The sequence below is a fragment of the Mustela lutreola genome, chromosome 8 (genome assembly GCF_030435805.1).
Source record: "Mustela lutreola isolate mMusLut2 chromosome 8, mMusLut2.pri, whole genome shotgun sequence".
Classification (NCBI taxonomy): Eukaryota; Metazoa; Chordata; class Mammalia; order Carnivora; family Mustelidae; genus Mustela; species Mustela lutreola.
The window spans coordinates 14,850,998-14,871,409 of NC_081297.1; the positions used below are offsets into that span (position 1 = coordinate 14,850,998).

Sequence of the window (20,412 nt, forward strand, 5' to 3'; positions counted from 1 at the left end):
AAAAGTAAAAGCAGTAAAGATTTTCAGAGGTTGAAGAATTTTCAGGAAGAAAAAGCTGGTATACTTAAAAAGAAAGCAAAAAGAAAACAAAAAATATCTTAATGAAATGGGGAACATAACTGGATCTACATACTGTGATATTTTTTTATACTAGCATTTAAGCCTAAAAAAAAAAATGCAGAGATGTTCACTAACTTACCATGTCTATCATTTTTATCTGCCCTGTCAGCAGAAGTCAAACAGTCATTAACTGTTTGCGCTTGTGGAACACTTTCAGTGATACCATCGTGCTTTGTTTCAATCACTGGCTGCTCCTCTCCTTCCTATAAAAACAACACAAAACAAAAACCCGACTTCAGAAAACATCACATCAATTCACGTGCTCACCCACTCACTCAGAAAGACAAATGCGTCCGTCAAGTCATAGGCACTATCCTGGGAGAAGCTGGAAATATAAATAAAAGAGACTGTCATGTATCCTAGTAGGGGTAGAGATGGACAAAAACAAGAACAGAAGAGTATCATTTACTAGTTCTACAGGTGAAGTGAATAAAGCACAGTGAAGGCACAAAGGGGAAAACAGTTGTATATGGGAAGCTCAGGAAATGCTGCAAAGGTAGGGCTGTATCTGGAGAGAGAGACTACACAAAGATAGTGTGAAGGGCATTCTAGAAAAGGTAGAATGAGCAAAAGGATGACGTATGGAATAACACAGTAAGTGACGATAGCTACAGAAGGTGGCAAAACCGAAACACAATTTTTGGGAGTGGGATAGAGAGACAGAATTGGAAAACCAGGACTGAAACAAAAAAGGCAAGTGTGATGCTAGAATATGAACTTTCTCCTTCAGGTAATGGGCATCCACTAAAGAAGCAGAGGAGTTAAATCACCACAAATATATTCTAGAAAGGTCACTCTGACAGCAATGTAGAGATGAACATAAAGGAACTCAAGGGGCACCTGGGTGGCTCAGTGGGTTTAATTTGACATTACTCATGATGTTAAAAAATAAATATCGGGTGCCTGGGTGCCTCAGAGGGTTGAGCCTCTGCCTTCAGCTCAGGTCATGATCCCAGGGTTCTGGGATCAAGCCCGGCATCGGGCTCTCTGCTCAGCCTGCCTCCACCTCTCTCTCTGCCTGCCTCTCTGCCTACTTGTGATCTCTGTCTGTCAAATAAATAAATTAAATCTTTTTAAAAAAAAAAGATTAATAAATATTTAACTGTAAAACACCAAGATTTTCGTAGGAATACTCATTTTTAAAAATTAATCTTAAAAGATTTCTATTATATAAGAGAAATATGGGATTTTAAAATTCTGAGGCATTTTTAATTAATACTATGATATCTGAGAAAAATATAAAACTCTATTTTAAAATTCACATGGTTTTCTTATTCCACTGTGAACAGCATATTTCACCAGTAGGTAGTGACCAGAGAAAGAATCTAGTATTAAAAAATAATCATGATCATCCAAGTTGAAGGTTTTAAAGTCTCCAAATACATGTGTCATTATCAAGTAGGACCCAATATTCACATGAGGAAAGAAGAAAGGGACATTAATTAATTAATTAATTAAATCACCAGTATTTCTGAATTTCAGATATGAAAGAATTCACGTGTTAAATTATTTTTTTTTAAGATTTTATTTATTTATCAGAGAGAGAGAGGGAGAGAGCGAGCACAGGCAGACAGAATGGCAGACAGAGGCAGAGGGAGAAGCAGGCTCCCTGCTGAGCAAAGAGCCCGATGTGGGACTCGATCCCAGGACGCCGGGATCATGACCTGAGCCGAAGGCAGCTGCTTAACTAACTGAGCCACCCAGGAGTCCCCACGTGTTAAATTTAACAACTATGGGAGCTCCTGGCTGGCTCAGTGGGAAGAGAGTGTGACTCTTGATCTCAGGGTTGTGTGTTCAAGCCCCATGCTGGGTATAGAGATTACTTAAAATTTTTTAAATTTAAAAATAACCCCCCAGTGGGGCGCCTGGGTGGCTCAGTGGGTTAAGCCTCTGCCTTCAGCTCAGGTCATGATCCCAGGGTCCTGGGATCGAGCCCCACATCCGGCTCTTTGCTCCGCGGGGAGGCTGCTTCCTCCTCTCTCTCTGCCTGCTTGTGATCCCTCTCTCTCTCTCTGACAAATAAATAAATAAAATTTAAAAAAAAAAAAAAGAACCCCCCCAAAACTAATAGCTCTGAATACTAAAGTTTCCTGATAATATAAAATGTATCCACTGTTGGGAGATATTTAAAAAAGTAAAAATCATCTTCCAGAAATAATTCTGTATACTCTGTTAGCAACCTTTCCTTCCTTACGATTCTATAATGACAACTAGTTCATATTAGGAAAAAAACTATAAATTGTGAGTTCATTCATTTGATGTGTGTGTATGTGTCTATTGCAGATACAATTAAAAATAAATCAGAATCAAAAAACAAGATGTTAGGGGCACCTGGGTGGCTTAGTGGGTTAAATCCTATGCCTTCAGCTAAGCTCATGATCCCAGGGTCCTGGGACCGAGCCCCACATCAGGCTCTCTGCTGAGCAAGGAGCCTGTTTCCCCCTACTCCTCTCTCTGCCTGCCTCTCTGCCTACTTGTGATCTCTCTCAAATAAATAAATAAAATCTTTAAAAAAAAAAATTTATATTTTTTCTTTAAGAGTGTTGCAGCTTAAAATTTATTTCATTTAATGGATAAAGATTAAGAACCTCACTTACATAGTCATAAATTTCAATTATAAGTAATGAAAAGACTACGTAAGGTGTTTACTTATCTCCTCTCTTTATTCTCAAAAAGATCTAAAACTTACCAAGATTATACCGCACAGTAAATAAATTAGAAACCACAAGAAAGAGCACCTGGTTGGCTCAGTTGGTTAAGCATCTGCCTTCAGCTCAGGTCATGATCCCAGGGTTGTGGGATTGAGTCCTGCATCAGGCTCCCTACTCAGTAGGGAGTCTGCTTCTCCACTGCCCCTCCCCCTGCTCTTACACTCTCTCTCACACACAGAGAAAAATAAATAAAATCTTAAAAAAAAAAAAAAAAACAAGAAAGATAATGGCCAAAATTCAAAATTCATAATAAATCTGATTAAGGCTAATCTATAACCACAGGTTTTGCTAAATTAAATATACAATATCACACTTCATCAACTTAAAAGTAAGAATAAAATTTTCTTCCACTTCTTCATAGAAATAAGCTGTAAGTCATTCAGATGAGTGAGCATTTTTTTTATTACCTGACTCCATTTTCTTAATTCGCACTTAAAATAATTTCTACCATATTTTATAATGTAGAGTATCTGCTCTCCCGTAGCCCCACAACTGCTATTGTGTTTTTATAATAATCTCTCTCAACTCTACAAGCTTTACAGTCATCTAGCCCTTCTTAAATGAATTCTTTCCCTTCACCTCCTCCCTCATCTTCATATTCCATCTATAGCTGTTCTTTCCAGTTGCTCTGTAATTCTTTCCTCCCATAATGGCATACCTAAGAACTGTTCACTCCCACCAACCTTTATAAATCTCAATCCAATTACCTCTCTACCAGTATGACACTGCTTTCTCTTATGATCTTGAGGACTTCCATTTCTTCCTAAGATTCTTTTCATTAGAAAGATCAAGAGGGGGCGCTTTTGTGGCTCAGTGGATTAAAGCCTCTGCCTTCAGCTCAGGTCATGATCCCAGGGTCCTGGGGAGCCTGCTTCCTCCTCTCACTCTGCCTACTTGTGGTATCTTTCTGACAAATAAATAAATAAACAAAATCTTAAAAAAAAAAAAAAAGAAAGAAAGAAAGAAAGAAAGCTCAAGAGGATGAAATGTGAAAAAACATAGGGAAAAAGTTTAAAATGAAACAACTTACCTTTGTAAGACCAAGGCCTAACGATGTGAAAGGAGGTTTTAGAATAGAATCAGGCGATGGCAAAGCAGGAGGAGAAGAGTCACAGATGTCAACAGATGGTTTGGAAGGAACGCCAAACGTATCTTCACATTTGTTATCAGAATTATCATCCTCAAATAAAGTTTCATCTTGCGGTGATACAAGGCCAAGTTCTGTTTCCACTTAGTAAAAAACAAAATAAAGAGTATATGAAAATAGCTGTAATTTTGAGTTACTAACATAAGAATGGACAAAAATCAGTGCATAACACAAGTCTTCAAACAGCTTACAGTTCTTGAAACGCTGAGAAACATTCATTAGTTTTCTTAAGTTTGGTTTTGAGGTATTCTGGAAAAAAATTAATAGTATTAAGGATTACAAATAACACATTTGGTAAAATAATTATAATATTCACCATTGTCAAATGAGCACCATTACACAAAGAACATGGGTTTTGGAATCATTCAAATGTAGATTCAAATCTCAGTTCTGCCATTTACTAGCCTACATTTTCTCCTGGGGTGAGGATTATGAGAGATGTGTGTGTTCCAAAATTCATTGTTTATGCACCACACCCAGTGCTCCATGCAATATGTGCCCACCTTAATACCCACCACCAGGCTCAACCAACCTCCCACGCCCCGCCCCTTCAAAACCCTCAGATTGTTTTTCAGAGTCCATAGTCTCTCATGGTTCTTCTCCCCTTCCAATTTCTCTCAACTACCTTCTCCTCTCCATCTCCCTATGTCCTCCATGTTATTTCTTATGCTCCACAAGTAAGTGAAACCATATGATAATTGACTCTGCTTGATTTATTTCACTCAGCATTCCTCCAGTCCTGTCCATGTTGATACAAAAGTTGGGTACTCATCCTTTCTAATGGAGGCATAATACTCCATAATGTATATGGACCACAACTTCTTTATCCATTCATCCATTGAACGGCATCCTGGTTCTTTCCACAGTTTGTCGACTGTGGCCATTGCTGCTATGAACGTTGGGGTACAGATGGCCCTTCTTTTCACTACATCTGTATCTTTGGGGTAAATGCCCAGTAGTGCAACTGCAGTGTCATAGGGTAGCACTGTTTTCCAAAGTGGCTGCACCAACTTGCATTTGCACCAAGACTGTAAGAAGGTTCCCCTTTCTCCACATCTTCTCTAACACTTGTTGTTTACTGTCTTGTTGATTTTGGCCATTCTAACTGGTGTAAGGTGGTATCTCAATGTGTTTTTGCTTTGAATCTCTCTGATGGCTAATGATGATGAACATATGGAACTGGCACAAAAACAGACACATAGACCAGTGGAACAGAATAGAGTCCATATATGGACCTTCAATTCTATGGTCAAATAAACAAAGCAGGAAAAAAATATAGGAGAAAAAAGACAGTCTCTCTATCTAAAATTCTAAGCTCACAGCTAAAGGATAGTTAGAAATATATTGTAACCTTCTTTCTTATTTATTTCCTCAACATAATTCATTCGCACTTATAAATCCTAAACATGAAAAGGGAATATAAATTTTTAAATTATGTATTTCAAAAATTTTTTATATTTAATTATGACATATTATGCACATTACATTACTTATAACATTCCATTATACAGAATTCCATCTGTCTGCTCATTAATTCACATTCAAAAAATATTAAAATTGCTTCTTCAAGCAAGGTTTTATTCTAGGTGTTCTAGGAGATGCACAATTATGTTTCCTAACATCCAATAGCTTATAATGATGCAGGAGCTTTAACATGAATATTTAAATAAATATAAAGTGAATAAAAGTTTGAATCTTAGGGCGCCTGGGTGGCTCAGTGGGTTAAGCCGCTGCCTTCGGCTCAGGTCATGATCTCAGGGTCCTGAGATCGAGGCCCGCATCGGGCTCTCTGCTCAGCAGGAGCCTGCTTCCCTCTCTCTCTCTCTGCCTGCCTCTGTCTGCTTGTGATCTCTCTCTATCAAATAAATAAATAAAATCTTTAAAAAAAAAAAAAAGTTTGAATCTTAGAATCTGATACAAAGATTACGAGTAGATATTTTTTAAAAACTATAATATAAAAGATTTCTGAAATTAGACATTTTACCATATGGGTATGAAAAGCCTCTGCTTCTAGTGTTAATTATTATTTTAGGCAAAACATGTATTCTTCACTTAGATAAAGAGTTTTAACTATACTCTTTATGGAATTATTTTGAAAACACAGTAGAATGCCTTTGCAATATAAATTTTGAGAGGCAATTTAAATTTCTAAATTTCCACAATTTCCAATCTTATTTTGGTCTAAATGTAGAACAAGGGACAGAAATAGCAAAAAAAACCTTCTTTCATAAAACTGTATGCTACCAAAATTAAAAATGTCCAAGAAAAAACAATCTGTAATAAATAACTGGGTCCACTAAAGATTCATTTAGGCATGAGTATTATAAAAGTCATGTTAGAAGAAAAGAAAAAGAGAGATAAAGAGAAAAAGAGAAAGGAAAAGAAAGAAAAGTCATGATAAGATAATTTAAAACTCACAGTAAGAATCCTTATCCTTGACCAAATGTCGTATTTCCTCCATCATGGGAAAGCTTTTCCCAATATCATTTTCCTGTCATTATATATTTCCAGCCCATTTTTTCTAACTTTGATATTTAACAGAGTTAAAAAAATTCAACTTGTCATATTTCTATAAAGTGGTTTGTTCTGACCAACTTTCCACTTCAAACATAAAATGATGATAGGCAGGCCACTGCTAAGTTTTAAGAGAAAATAATACACAAAACTAAATTCAGAGCAGAAAAATTAATTTCACAAGAGAGTATATTACCTTCATATTGAAACTTAAGTCTTCATCATCTGATGTAGGCCATGAAGCATTATCATCACCAGGTTTAACGGAAATACTTTAGAGCAAAAATATACAACAAATACAAGTTAATGAAAAAGAAAAATCAAGTGAAAGGTCATCTATTTATTTATTGAATGAAGTTTCTTGATGTAATTAACTTTAGCCTCTGTTTTTATTATTAAGTTTTTATTTTAATTCCAGTATCACACAGTGCTGTATTAGTTTCATGTATACAATATAATGATTTGGTAATTCCATCACCCAGCGCTCAGCACGACAAGTGCATTCCTTAACCCTTAGCTCCTATTTCACCTGTTTCCCTACCCATCTCCACTCTGGTAACCATCAACTTGTTCGCTATGGTTAAGAGTCAGTTTCTTGGTTGTCTGTCTCTCGCTTTTTGTTGTTTTTTTTCTTTGCTCATTTCTATTGTTTCTTAAATTCTACATATGAGTGAAATCATATGGTATTTGTATTTCTCTGACTTAATTCCACTTAGCACAATACTCTCTAGTTCCCTCTATTTCACTGCAAATGGCAAAATTTCATTCTTTTCTATGGCTGAATATTCCATTGTATATATATGTGCCACTTCTTCTTTATCCATTCATCGCTCAATGGACACACGGGCTGACTATTGTAACTAATGCTGTAGTAACCATAGGGGTACATGTATCCATTCAAATTGGTATTTTCATATTTTCGGGGGTAAATACCCAATGGTATGATTACTGGATTGTAGGGTAGTTCAGTTTTTACCTTTTGGAGGAAACGCCATATTGTTAACACAGAGGCTGCATTAGTTTGCATTCCCACCAATAATCCAAGAAGATTCCTTTTTCTCCACATACTTGCCAACATTGTTATTTATGTTTTTTATTTTAGCCATTCTGACAGGTAGGCAGTGGTATCTCATTGTAGTTTTGATTTCCATTTCCCTGATGATGAGTGATGCTGAGTATCTTCTTAGCTGCCTGTTGGTCATTTTGTGTTTTCTTTGGAAAAATGTCTGTTCGTGTTTTCTGATAATTTTTAAATTGGGTTGTGTTTTGGGTGCTGAGCTCTATCAATTCTTTTTATTTATATACTAACCCTTTATTGGCTATATCATTTGCAAATATCTGCTCCTATTCGATACGTTGCCTTTTCATTGTGTGGATTGACCCCTTCACTGTGTAAAAGCTTTTGATTTTTTTGTGTGTGTGGTTCTGAAAACTGTATTTTCTTTATTGTTATTTTACAGTGTACCATGAACATTTCTTCCATGCACATGGGTGAAAATTCCCTACTGAAAGACAGAGAACATTGTAGTTGGATCAAAAGGCTGCTGGTAACAAGAGTGACACCTAAAGCAAAGTATGAGCTTAAGGTTAAAGCACATAGCCTGGCAAATGCCTGTCAGGGAAAGCATGGTCAGCAATATTCTCATTAGAGAAGTTAAAATTGAAGGCCAAAGGCATTAAAGATATGGGATATCATGTAAACCCTTTTGGCCCCTACCTCCGCCCCTCATGCCCGACACCCCGCTGCCCCCTTGGGGCAAACAGATCCTGTACATCTCTTTGCGTCCAATGAAAACCACCCATTTTCTGTTTTTTTCTTAGCTCTTCCTGAGCCCTTGACATATCTCCACATTCTCTCATCATCTCCTCACTGCCCAAGTGCCTTTCCTGTAAGTCCTCCTGATAGTCCTTAGGGGAATCATCTGTCCCCCTGTCTGTTTTTCTTTTTGCTTTCCTGGGCACATAATCTTCAGCTGGGCACTTTTCAGCAGCCCATGGCTCACTCTCAGGCTTTGCCAGGGATTCTGGCTTGCCCTCACCGTGTGGTTTTCCCTCATTTTCAGACTTGCCCTGCTTTTCTTGCTTTCGCTCATCTTCTGGTTGTCTCCCATTATCTGGCTGTCCCTTATTCTGGAGCTTTCCCTCATGCCCTGGCTTCTCCTCCACTTCCAGCTTCTCTTCCTCATCTGATTTTCCTTCATCTTCAGCCTCTACTTCATCTTCAGGCTTTCCCTCAACTTCCAGCTTTCCTTCATTTTCATTGTAGCGATTTTCCATGTTGAATTTTCCCTTCTTCTCCTTGTCCTGAAGGGATTCTAAACAGGTTCTTCCTCCTTTTCTAGAAAGCCTTGCAGAGTGCAGGGAACAGACAGACAGACCTGTGGGGCCCGGGCAGGCCTGCGCCTCCTCGGGCTCGCTGAAGCCCGCTCGCCCCTCGCCGGCAACTCAGGCAGCTCACGGACCTGGTTCTGCGCAGGCGATGGGAGTGGACAGAGCAGGGACCAGACCGCAGGGCGGACGAGTGGGCAGGCGAGAGGGCGGGCGCGGGGGCTGCTGCCCGCGGGGGCTGCTGCCCACGTCGGCGCCCAACCAGTCACGTGAGCCAAGCTTTTGATTTTGATGTAGTCGCAACAGTTTGTTTTTGCTTTTATTGCTCCTGAGGCAAGAGCAGTAAACGCAAAAATAAACAGAAACAGACCCAGAAATACAGAGAATTCTGTATCGCCAGAAGAGAATGGGGTGGGAAGATGGACAAAATGGATAAAGGGGAATGGGAGGTTCAGGATTCCAGTTATAGTAAGTCACAGGGATACAAGTACAGCATAGGGAATACAGTCAACGGTATCGTAATAGCATCATGCAGTAAGAGATAGTAGCTACGCTTGTGGTAGGCATGGTGTAACATTCAGAGTTCTTAAATCACCTGAAACACAACGTAACAGTATGGATAAACTATGCTTCAATTTAAATAAATAAACAAACAAATATACACATGTTAAAGAACAAATTTATGTTATTAGTGGGAATACTGTTCCCAGAGAGAATAAAAACTATAGGGTCCAACTTTTTCCCCTACACAGGTCCTGCCTTATTTAGGTCTATATGAACTAGCAAGACCTTAATAACCTTCATAAGCACTGAGATACCCAAGAAGAGAGACTGCTATAAAAATAGAGTCCTGGTAGCTGTGCCTCTATTTCCCTATACACAGCCTAATATTTTCTTTCTGTGCGCTCTTAGATCATTCTTTTGCAGGGCTTAGTAGTACCCTCCAAACTTTTAAATCTTTAGCCTATGAAAGCAGATTCCCAAAACAAGCATAGTATCAAATGACCAAGAGTAGGAGCCATTTCCTGCTCCTGGAGGACAAGCTAAACTGAGTCATCCATGTAATCATCTCAATGTAGACATGTTACCAACTACCCAAATGAAGCTCTGTTACTGATTTGACAGCCAGTCCTAGCCCACCAAACCCAACATGTACATGGGAAGGACATCAGAGAATTAGAAAAAGAGGTGGAGTGAGGAGACCCCTACCTTGGGCCATATATCTGTGTGGTTCAGAATCTCCATTCCCCCATTACTCGAGAGGATCTAAGCCAAGATTGGGCTGGAAGTAGATGATATCACATTCCTATATGCTGTAAAAAGCCTTCCACGTGGCTCAAATGATTTTAATACCTCTCAACAGAAAACCTGAAGTATGCTAGTTCATTCAATTCAACCAATCAACAAAAAAACTGCTCATGATTCTCTTGAACCCTTTATTTTAATGTGCTTTTCTAAACAACTCCCAATATCCTGTGTCCTTCATTCCTTTCTGTGTGTGTATATCCTTCATTTCTGTAATACATCTTGATCTAACTTATCGTAAGCCCAAATATTCTGACATCCTTTCTAAAACTCTTATTCCTATCCAACCCAGTGTCGTTATTCTTGAAACTCGACCACTCCTGCCAATTCCTTCCTTACGCACCTTCACTGTGTTCACTAGACCCACTCCCCATCTTTCTATTATTAAAACAGTCACCTATTAAGATAAGGAAAAAAAGGAAAAAACCTGAATGTAAATCTCATTTCTGTCACTTATCATATCCAAGTAAGTCACTTTAATCTCTCTTGCATTTCAAATTCTCCATTTAAATAATCACTTGGTGAGGATGTTAAACACAGGTTGTAGTACCAGAGGGTATTTTGATTAATTCATCTCTAAGATGCCCTAAAATCATGAAATTCTATGTGCTTTTGATTTTGTCTATAGAAAAACAGAAAATACTTAGCTGGCAGAAAGGGAAAAAGTTAATGGAATAAAAGAACATCAAGAAAAGCAGAGAAGAAAGAAAAAAAAAAAGAACAAGAAAAGTCAATGGAGAAAAGGAAAAAAATCTACAGAAAAAGAAAAAACTTCAAGGAACTGGTCAAAGGAACTAGCCTAAAGGGAAAACTAGAATGGGAAGTCAGTAAATAGAGAATCATTTAGAAATATCCTCTAAATAGATGATAAAATTAATTAACGTATCATGGCCTACACCTAGATTACATATCCATCACTTCTGGAAAAAGCATTCATCTCAAGGAGAGCAGACATCTCTATCTCTAAGAACTTGCCTGATTAGGTCTTGCTTATGTAAAAGCTATATACTATGGCCATAGGTAATGAGAGCCATCCTAAAATCTTGGACAGTAAAAACAAGAGACTAGTTGCCACTGCACTAATTACCCCTAGTTATCACTAGTTGTCAAATATATTAGAACAAATGCTTGGACTAACCTGGTTTCTTAGGAAAACTCTAAATCAGCAAACACATAACTAAATTTGACTTTCTGAGCTGATCTGACTAGGATCTGTACCTTAACCTCAGTGCTGCTGAGGGACAAAAGAATTGATGTGGGAGTCACGCAGGCTGACAGTCAAATCGTGGGTCTACTACTCATTTTTTTTTTTTTTTTACGTTAAAGGAATCCTTTATATTATGATACTTCTTAAACAGAAACACAATTCAAAAATAAACACACTTGTAAAACTCTTATTCTCTTAATCAAACCTTTGTTGACTACCACACTTAGCTACTAGCAGCATTTGGATGCAAAGGTTTCACTTGTGCTAATCTAGACAAGCCAAAGCAGAGACTCTGATTTGGAGACTTAACAGACACCCCTGCCAGTGGGCTCCTGCTGCTGCTGCTGCTTCCAGACAGCGATGGTGGCATCTACTTAGGTTTTCTGCTTCCAGCTGAAGGTTTGCATATTTGTAATGGTTTCCGAATGGCCTCTTCACTGATAAAGCCTTTTTTGGTAAAGGCTGAGATTCTGATTTCAGGGCAGCTGGAGCACAGTCTCTTGAAGTCACTTCCAAAGTGACTTTGGATCACGTTTGGATTTAGGTTTCTTCTCCTTTTTTTCAACTGGGGATTTTACCTTCACTTCTTTCTTTTTAATTTCTTCCACTTTATTTTCTCCCAGAGTGAAGTTCACATCATCATCTTCACTCTCCCTAAAATCAGACTCATCCTCAGACTCTCCACCAGCAGGTTGGTTCAGAGTCGTCAGCACTACCGCCATGACTACCTTCCTAAAGACTCTTCCTCTGCTGTACCACAGCTTTTGATGCTGCTTTTCTTTTCCCTTGAGCACCGCACACATCATCTCCCTAGGTAAGCTTATCTCAATCTAAATCATCACTGGCTACACTGCAATCGGAGAGATGGGGAGCCTTAGTCATTATCCCAATTTCGCTGCTGCCACATTTTTTGGTGCTTGTATCTCGAGCCTCTCCCACATCAATGGTGACCGCTGGAAGTTCCTTCACTGACAAAGCTAGCGCCACTTCTAAGTCTCGCTGGTAGAGTTCCTCACCTAAAGCCATCCTTTTTTAGGGGTTTTCTCTTGTAGTGGGATATCTTCTTTCTGGACATTCTTCAGTTTAGGTTTCCTTGTTTCTAGTATTAACTCCTTTGGTGTTGTTCTGGGCTTCTTATTCAAAGGTGTGGTTGCAGAAACAAAGTCATCATCGCTGCCAGAAATTTCAAACTGACTAGTTTCTTATGCCTCATGGGGGGCACCATGGCCCCCTCAAAGACCGAAAATTCACAGTGTTCAAGCTCTTGTTAGCAGCAATGGCAGTTTCTGGGTCTGTTACTCTTTAACTATAGAATCATAGGTCAATTAATCAAATTCCTGAACCACAGCTAATTAATGAAAAAATAAACTGTAACAGCACATCTACTTTGTGATGCTATTGTAATGACTATATAAGTAATAAATGTCAAGCATATAATATAGTGCCTAACACACAGTAGAACTCTCAACAAATGCTTTTCTCTGCATTCCCTTGTTAACACAGAATTTGTAAAAAAAAAAAAAAAAAAAAAAAAAAAAAAAAAAAAAACCTACCTGCTTAAAGAGTCTTCTTCAAAAGTCTTATTTGTCACTAAAGAAAAAAGCAAAGTACATTTTAAATCAACAACAGAAAAATACAGAATATTCAAAGTGTAAGACTGATGTTGTGTTAAAAAGTATTCTTCGGGACCAAATCTGGCAACCACACTGGACTGAATATTAATTATACTATTGGTAGGCAATTAACTCGCTAAGAAATCTTACTTTCTCCTCTACATTTACCAAATGGAAGAAAAGAATGGTATCCATCAGAATTTGATACCTACAAGTGGATGTTTATAATGACCACAATTTTAACCAAACCCTTGGGACTGACAGAAAATGGTGTCATTAGCAGAATCATCATCATAGACTGACAATGTCAGGATTCTTCTGGATTCTTCAGGACTTTCACTATGAGGCAAAGTTAAAAGAGACTATACTTATTTTGCTGTAACACAACAGAACTTCTCCAGATCTCCAGCAGGGGCTGTTAAGTTTGGGGTGAAACACCTCGTCACAAAGTTTGGTCTACAGCTACTCTACTTTGCAGCATGGCAAAACATAGCAAACAGACTCTCTCTGGCCTTATTTCCAATTGCAAGGTAAGTATGAAAGCTTTTAGTGATTCTGGTTCTATAAAGTATAACCTCTTGAGACAACCTACTTTCATTACTGGAGAGTCTATCTGGATCTACCTCTTAGACCAGAATGGTACCAATGATTAGTGCTAGGTAGTAGGATATGATGTCATTGTTCTCAACCCTCCCCATTACGTGACAAACGTTTGTAGAAATCACACTTTTTCAGTCTATAAGGCATATGTCATCAGATCCTACACTGATGAACATAACAAAGGACAAAGATTATCTTGAATCACTATATTCAATTACCTCGGAATTTTAATTTTTTAAACATTCAAGAAGATATCCACTGTATGATTGCAACTATATGACATTCTGGTAAAAGTAAAACTTTTTAAGTTAGGAGACAAGGGTTGTGACAAGGGGAACAGGCACAGCACAGAGAACTTTTAAGGCAGTGAAACTATTCTATGTGATACCACATGATAGATACATGTCATCACACATTTGTTAAAACCCATAGAATGTATGACATCAAGAATGAACCCTGATGTAAATTATGGGCTGTGGATGATAAAGATGAGCTAATATAAATATAACAATGTACCACTGTGGTTCAGGATGTTGATAAAAGGAAGGTCACACGTGTAGAGGAACATGCGGTAAATGGAAACTCTGTACTTCCTGCTAATATTTTGCAATGAACTTGAAAATGCTGTAAAAAATAAGGTCTATTTACTGTGAAGGAAAAAAAAAGGTATCCATTGAGACTGCTAAGTGTTGGTACAAACCAAGTGATTTATCAAGTACTTATTACTTGATTTCCTTCTGGGAACCTGGAATTTTGATATATGCTAGGGAGAAGATGCCTACATGATTATCAATTAAAGAAAACTTCAGGCACTGAGTATCTATAAGATTCTTGTATTGGCAGACGACATCTCACACGAGTTGTCGTGATTTAATGCTGGAGGAATTAAGCACACCCATAGGCCGAGGATTCTTAGAAGCCTGCACTTGGCTTCCTCTAGACTTTACTCCATGCACCTTTTCGCTGCTGATTTTGCTTTGTATCATTTCACCGTAATAAACCGCAGGCATGCGTACAAATATGCTGAGACGTGCGAGTTCCTCCAGTGAATAACCAAACCTGGGTGTCATTTTGGGAGCCACTAATACCAATGCATCATATGCAATTTTTATGATTAAGGTTGATGTATTAACACACGATTACAGTTAGAAGGTTATTTCACAGAACACCCTTCCTTGAATCTGTTTTTCTTAGGATGTGCCTGGGAGATTCCTGGATTTCTCTATCCATTTGAATAAAGGCTTAAGAGGAATAGACAAGGACACCTGGGTGGCTCAGTTGGTTGAGCGGCTGCCTTTGGCTCAGGTCATGATCCCGGCGTCCTGGGATCGAGTCCCACATCGGGCTCCTTGCTCCGCAGGGAGCCTGCTTCTCCCTCTGACTCTGCCTTCCACTGTGTCTGCCTATGCTCGCTCTCGCTCGCTCTCTCTCTGACAAATAAATAAATAAAATCTTTAAAAAAAAATTAAAAAAAAAAAAGAGGAATAGACAAAATAATGTCAGAAAATAATGTGAAACAAGCAACAATCTTCTTTTAATTGGGAAAAAAAGAGAATTCTGATGATTACCAATATGTTCTATAGTATAAAATTTCCTATAAAAAACCTAAAAGGACACATAAATTTTCTCCAACTAAATAGGGCTTAATTCACTTTTATTGTGGTTATGAATCACTAAGGTAACTGGGATAATTATAGAAAAATATGTAACTATCATACACAGTATAATAACAACTATTGATTATAGAGGTTTTTTGTTTCGACTCTTTTTCTTAATTTCTTATAGAATTAAAAACAGTTCACCTATTAAAGGCAGTTGGTTGACAAACTGGTCAAAAAGTCAGAAATACTACATTCAAAATGTAGGATGAGTTATCCACTCTACTCTGAAAATAGTGGATTTGATCATTAAAGATCAACAGTACTCATTTGGGGGAAAACAAAGGAAGTTATCTTATATACAGAGAGGATTAAAAACTTGTCAATCTAATTGGCCACATCTTCTTGTTAAGCCACAGTTTACCAATTTCTGAAAAAATATAAAAGCATGTCACATTAAAACTGTTAACAGGTAAAAATTTCTGACAATCCAGAAAATGCTTTCGATCTTGGCCAAACATCATCACTAACTCGGTCACTGTGGTACAGTGACAGAAGTTTAGCATAAGAAACAACAAAATATGAAATACATTTTAGATGCAGTAGCCTGTTACAAGGAAATATACATATAGTAGAAATATGTTCCAATAGTGATAGATTCCAAGACAGTTTTCCTTAGCACTTTCTTTAGAGATGAAATTCAGAAAAAAGCGGTAAAAGTGGAGATATCAGAAGAAGGCAAATGAAAGAGGATGGAGAGAGACAGCACTAACAAAAATAGTCCAGTACTGACGTTTTTTACTGACACAGAATCCCTAGCAACGTTGAACTAGTATATTCAGCATGTTACCTTGTATTTTCTCCTTGATATTATACTAGTTTCCTGCAATAAAATACTTAAAAGTGGTCAGCTTCTCCCAAATTGCTGGTCTGTATAAAGTATATCTGATCAAAATTTAAAACTGTCAAAATATAGCTGCATCGTGATTCCATATCAGAGATAGGGCCTGACAGTGGCTTCCTGCCTATTGCTTCCAGATTTTTGTTCTAGTATTCATTCAGGAGAGTGTACCAAGGACGTGAAGAAAGGCTCAACTATCTCTACACGAAACAGGTAAGAAAGACAACACTTTTCCTCACACTTGACCCCTAGGTTTTGACAATTATGGAAAAATGTTGGCCAGTCTACTCACCAGGCTAGACCATTTCCACTTGACTTGACTTGACCCTGTCCAGGTAGGTACTGCAGTTACAAAAAAGTTAGGGAGGACCTTACTTGATGTGTTACTTTTCCACATTTGGACAAAGAACGTACCAATCACATAAATAACAGAACTTACAACTCAAAAATGGTTCTTTTGAAAAGGTTACCACCAAAGAGCTTTTAAAAGTTAAATCCAACTTACTTTAGTGATTTGATAAAATTAATTGGTATTGAAAATTTTTTTTAATTTTTCTAAAACATTTCCTCTAATTCCTCTCCTATGTTTCCCCAGCCACTCCTCAATCTTCTCTACTAAGTCTTACACCTCCATCCACCCCTTATATATTGGTATTCCCAGGCTTTTGCTCACTGGCCTTCATCTCTTTCTATATCTTTTCCATCATGGACAAGCTCAATCATTGTCCAAGCTATGACTTTGCCTAATTATTCTAATCAGATTATTTCAAATCAGCGCCTCCAAACTTGATGCTCTATCTCCAGCTAGAAACTCCTAGTATTCAATTATCCAATTACTGAAAATATACTACATTGGTTATACAATGTACTACATGGATATTCCATCAAATTCAACATATACAGAAAATACCTGGTCTTCCCTATTCCCACTGCACTCCGATAAAGCCCTACTCATTCTTTGTGGCCAATTTATTTTCTTTTTAAGATTTTTTATTTATTTATTTGACAGAGAGAGATCACAAGTAGGCAGAGAGGCAGGCAGAGAGAGAGAGAGAGAGAGAGGAGGAAGCAGGCTCCCCGCTGAGCAGAGAGCCCGATGCGGGACTCGATCCCAGGACCCTGAGATCATGACCCGAGCCGAAGGCAGCAGCTCAACCCACTGAGCCACCCAGGCGCCCTCTTTGTGGCCAATTTAAATGTTAGTGTACAACCTGGAAACTTATAACTCTTCTAAGATTTCCTCTCTCCCCTTTTTTTCTTAAGATTTTTTTTTTTAAGATTTTATTTATTTGACAGAGAGAGGGAGAGATCACAAGTAGGCAGAGAGTCAGGCAGAGAGAGAGGGGGAAGCAGGCTCCCTGCTGAGCAGAGCCCAATGTGGGGCTGGATCCCAGGACCCTGGGATTATGACCTAAGCTGAAGGCAGATATTTAACCCACTGAACCACCCAAGTGCCCCTTTTTTTTTTTAGGATTTTATTTATTTGACAGGGAGAGACCCAGTGAGAGAGGGAACACAAGCAGGAGGAATGGGAGAGGGAAAAGCAGGCTTCCCATGGAGCAGGGAGCCCAATGCAGGGCTTTATCCCAGGACCCTGGGATCATGACCTGAGCTGAAGGCAGCCACTAAATGGCTGAGCCACCCAGGCATCCCCCTCTCTCCCCTTTATACATTTAATAATCATGAAATTGTACTAACTATACCTCTTTTCTATCTCTGCTTTATATTTCCCCTGCAACTGCCCCACTCAAACATGAGCTCTTAAGTGATGACTTCCAGAAGGAAAAAAAAAAAAGCCACCAACTAATATTGTTATTTATTAAATGGATAAAAAATTTTTAAGCAAAAAAAATGAGAAAGGGGGCACCTGGGTGACTCAGTCAGTTAAGCGTCTGCCTTCACCTCAAGTCATGGTCTCAGGGTCCTGGGATCAAGCCCAGTACTAGGCTCCCTGCTCAATGGGGAGTCTGCTTCTCCCTCTCCCTCTGCCCCTCTGCCCTACTTGTGCTCTCTCTCAAATAAATAAAATCTTTTAAAAAGTTTTAAAAATAAATAAATAAAATCTTTTTAAAAGTTTTAAATTTAAAAGTTTTAAATTAAAATTAAGGTTTAAATTAAAAAACACATAAGGTCTAGAAAAAGAACAACATTGTAAATTGAATAAATTGAGCCTCCTGACTTTTTCAATATAGAAGAGTGAACATTTCATAATGGACTATCCTCCACATGAGGGGTGACCAAACTATGGCCACAGGCCAAGTTGGACCAGTCACATGTGCCTGTGCCCCCATAAAACTTTATTTACAGAACCAGATGGTTGGCTCTTGCTATTCACCTACGTATTGCTACGGCTGCTTTCACACTATAATGGTAGTTATAGTTGAAAAACCACAGGGCCTAAAATATTCTCTTTCTGGTCCTTTAGAGAAAAAGTTTGGTGATGCCTATTTTGTGCCACAACCAGAAGGCACTAATTCAAATCTAATCTTGTTACCCTTCTGCTTCACATTCTCCAGTGAATCCCTGCATCAAATACTCCCCAATAACCATGCCACAGTCTTAATTCTTGCTGGAGAACCACAACTTTATTTAGATATTTATTGGCCCAAACATGAAGAACGTGGCCTTACCCCAGCTTCAAAAGGAGAAATTATCATTCTAAGCTAATCACAGTACCTGATTTACCAGCGGCTGGTTTAGGAACATGCACGTGATATAACCTAGCTTATAAGATATTAGAGGAAATTTACTGCAAGCCTCTTGAGTTTTCTTCCTATTTAAAAGAAACATATGGGGTGCCTGGGTGGCTCAGTTGTTAAGCGTTAGCCTTCAGCTCGGGTCATGATTCGGCAGAGAGTCAGGCAGAGAGAGAGGGGGAAGCACGCAGAGAGATCCAGCCCCACATCAGGCTCCCTGTTCAGCAAGAGGCCTGCTTCTCCCTCTGCCACTTCCCCCTGCTTGTCCCTCTCTGCCTGTCTCCCTCTGTCAAATATATAAATAAAACCTTTAAAAAAAGAAAAGAAAAGAAACATATAAAGAGGGACGCCTGGGTGGCTCAGTTGGTTAAGCGGCTGCCTTCGGCTCAGGTCATGATCCCAGCGTCCTGGGATCGAGTCCCACATCGGGCTCCTTGCTCGGCAGGGAGCCTGCTTCTCCCTCTGCCTCTAGCCTGCCACTCTGTCTGCCTGTGCTTGCGCTCTGTATCTCTCTCTCTCTCTCTCTAACAAATAAATTAAAAAAAAAATCTTTAAAAAAAAAAAAAAAGAAACATATAAAGAAAAACAGTCCTTCCAGTCACTGGATATTGTCATGTGAGAATATGCCTCGAACTGTTGCTAATTAGCCAATCAGGAAAGGGCATATAAAATATTGCCAACTTCAAAGCTAAAAAGAGACAACTGGGATCCTGGAGACATCACTAAACCATCAAAACCAATTCTGGTTCCTACCGTTTTAGTCACTGTTTGGTTTGGTTTGCTTTTTTTAGATTTATTTATTTGACAGAGAGTGAACGCATGCAAGAGAGAGTGCACAAATGGGAGGAATGGCAGAGGAAGAGAATCATCAAGCAGACTCCATGCTGAGCATGGAGCCCTGTGGGATGTGGGGCTTGATCTCATGACCCATGAGACTGTGACCTGAGCTAAAAATAAGAGTCAACGTGTAACTGACTAAGCCATCCAGGTGGCCCTGTTTTAGTCACTATTATAAGTCACCTGTTATTTGCAGCTTAAAGCATTTGACCTGATAAATTTCCCAAGGTCTACATGGTAAGATCTACACCTTTCTATGGTACTGAAAAATTTTCATTAGCTTGCCTTAGCTAAGTATTCACTCATTCCAACCATTCCCATAGCACACTTTTTGCACCAGTAAAATTGAACTGCTCATAAGTGCTCCAAATTTCACTCATACATCTGAGCGTCCACACTGCTGTTCCCTCTGCAAAACATGTAATCTTGATGGACATTCCTCCTTCCAAACATGGTTCTTCTGCCTCTTTACCTGGCAAACTTACTACTCAGTCTGCATACTTACCTTAAATTCTACCCACTCTCCTAAAACTCTAATTCCTCGCTACCAACTTACATATTAAGTACCAATAAAAACATAACAATCATAATTATAAGCACTAGGGGACTCTGGCAAATAGTAAGCATGGAATAAAGTAAAGTAAATAATAAAAATCAAGTAGTAAAAATAGAGTAAATAATAAAATGACAATGATAATAACAAACTCCTGGAGGGCAAGGATTGTGTTTTTTGAATGTCTGTATTCTACATCAGAGTGACAGTAGCTAAAGACACTTGATAGTTATTTGCTAAGTGAACAAATGAAAATGAGTAAATTGCAAAACCAAACCAGAT

The 20,412-nt window shown here is 38.5% G+C and overlaps 1 protein-coding gene and 2 pseudogenes across 13 annotated transcripts in view; all 3 read right to left on the reverse strand.

Moving 5' to 3' along the window:
* ANKRD26 (ankyrin repeat domain containing 26) overlaps positions 1-20,412 on the reverse strand; it is a 154,232-nt gene that overhangs the window by 121,163 nt on the left and 12,657 nt on the right. For 11 of the 13 annotated variants that reach the window (XR_009356486.1, XR_009356485.1, XM_059183842.1 and 8 more), the window contains 5 exons: positions 12,886-12,922; positions 6,689-6,764; positions 4,170-4,227; positions 3,862-4,061; positions 200-323 (listed from right to left, as the gene is read on the reverse strand). Coding sequence is in view for 10 of the 13 variants with exons in the window: in XM_059183842.1 (XP_059039825.1) it covers positions 200-323; positions 3,862-4,061; positions 4,170-4,227; positions 6,689-6,764; positions 12,886-12,922 (495 nt within the window). In the remaining 3 variants the exon portion in view is untranslated. Of the gene's footprint in view, positions 1-199; positions 324-3,861; positions 4,062-4,169; positions 4,228-6,688; positions 6,765-12,885; positions 12,923-16,336; positions 16,387-20,412 lie in introns of those variants that run through there. The other 2 variants (XR_009356487.1, XM_059183847.1) reach the window with 2 other exon arrangements.
* On the reverse strand, positions 7,911-9,345 carry LOC131838130 (transcription elongation factor A protein-like 3; annotated as a pseudogene).
* LOC131838127 (RAD51-associated protein 1-like) lies at positions 10,888-12,557 on the reverse strand (annotated as a pseudogene).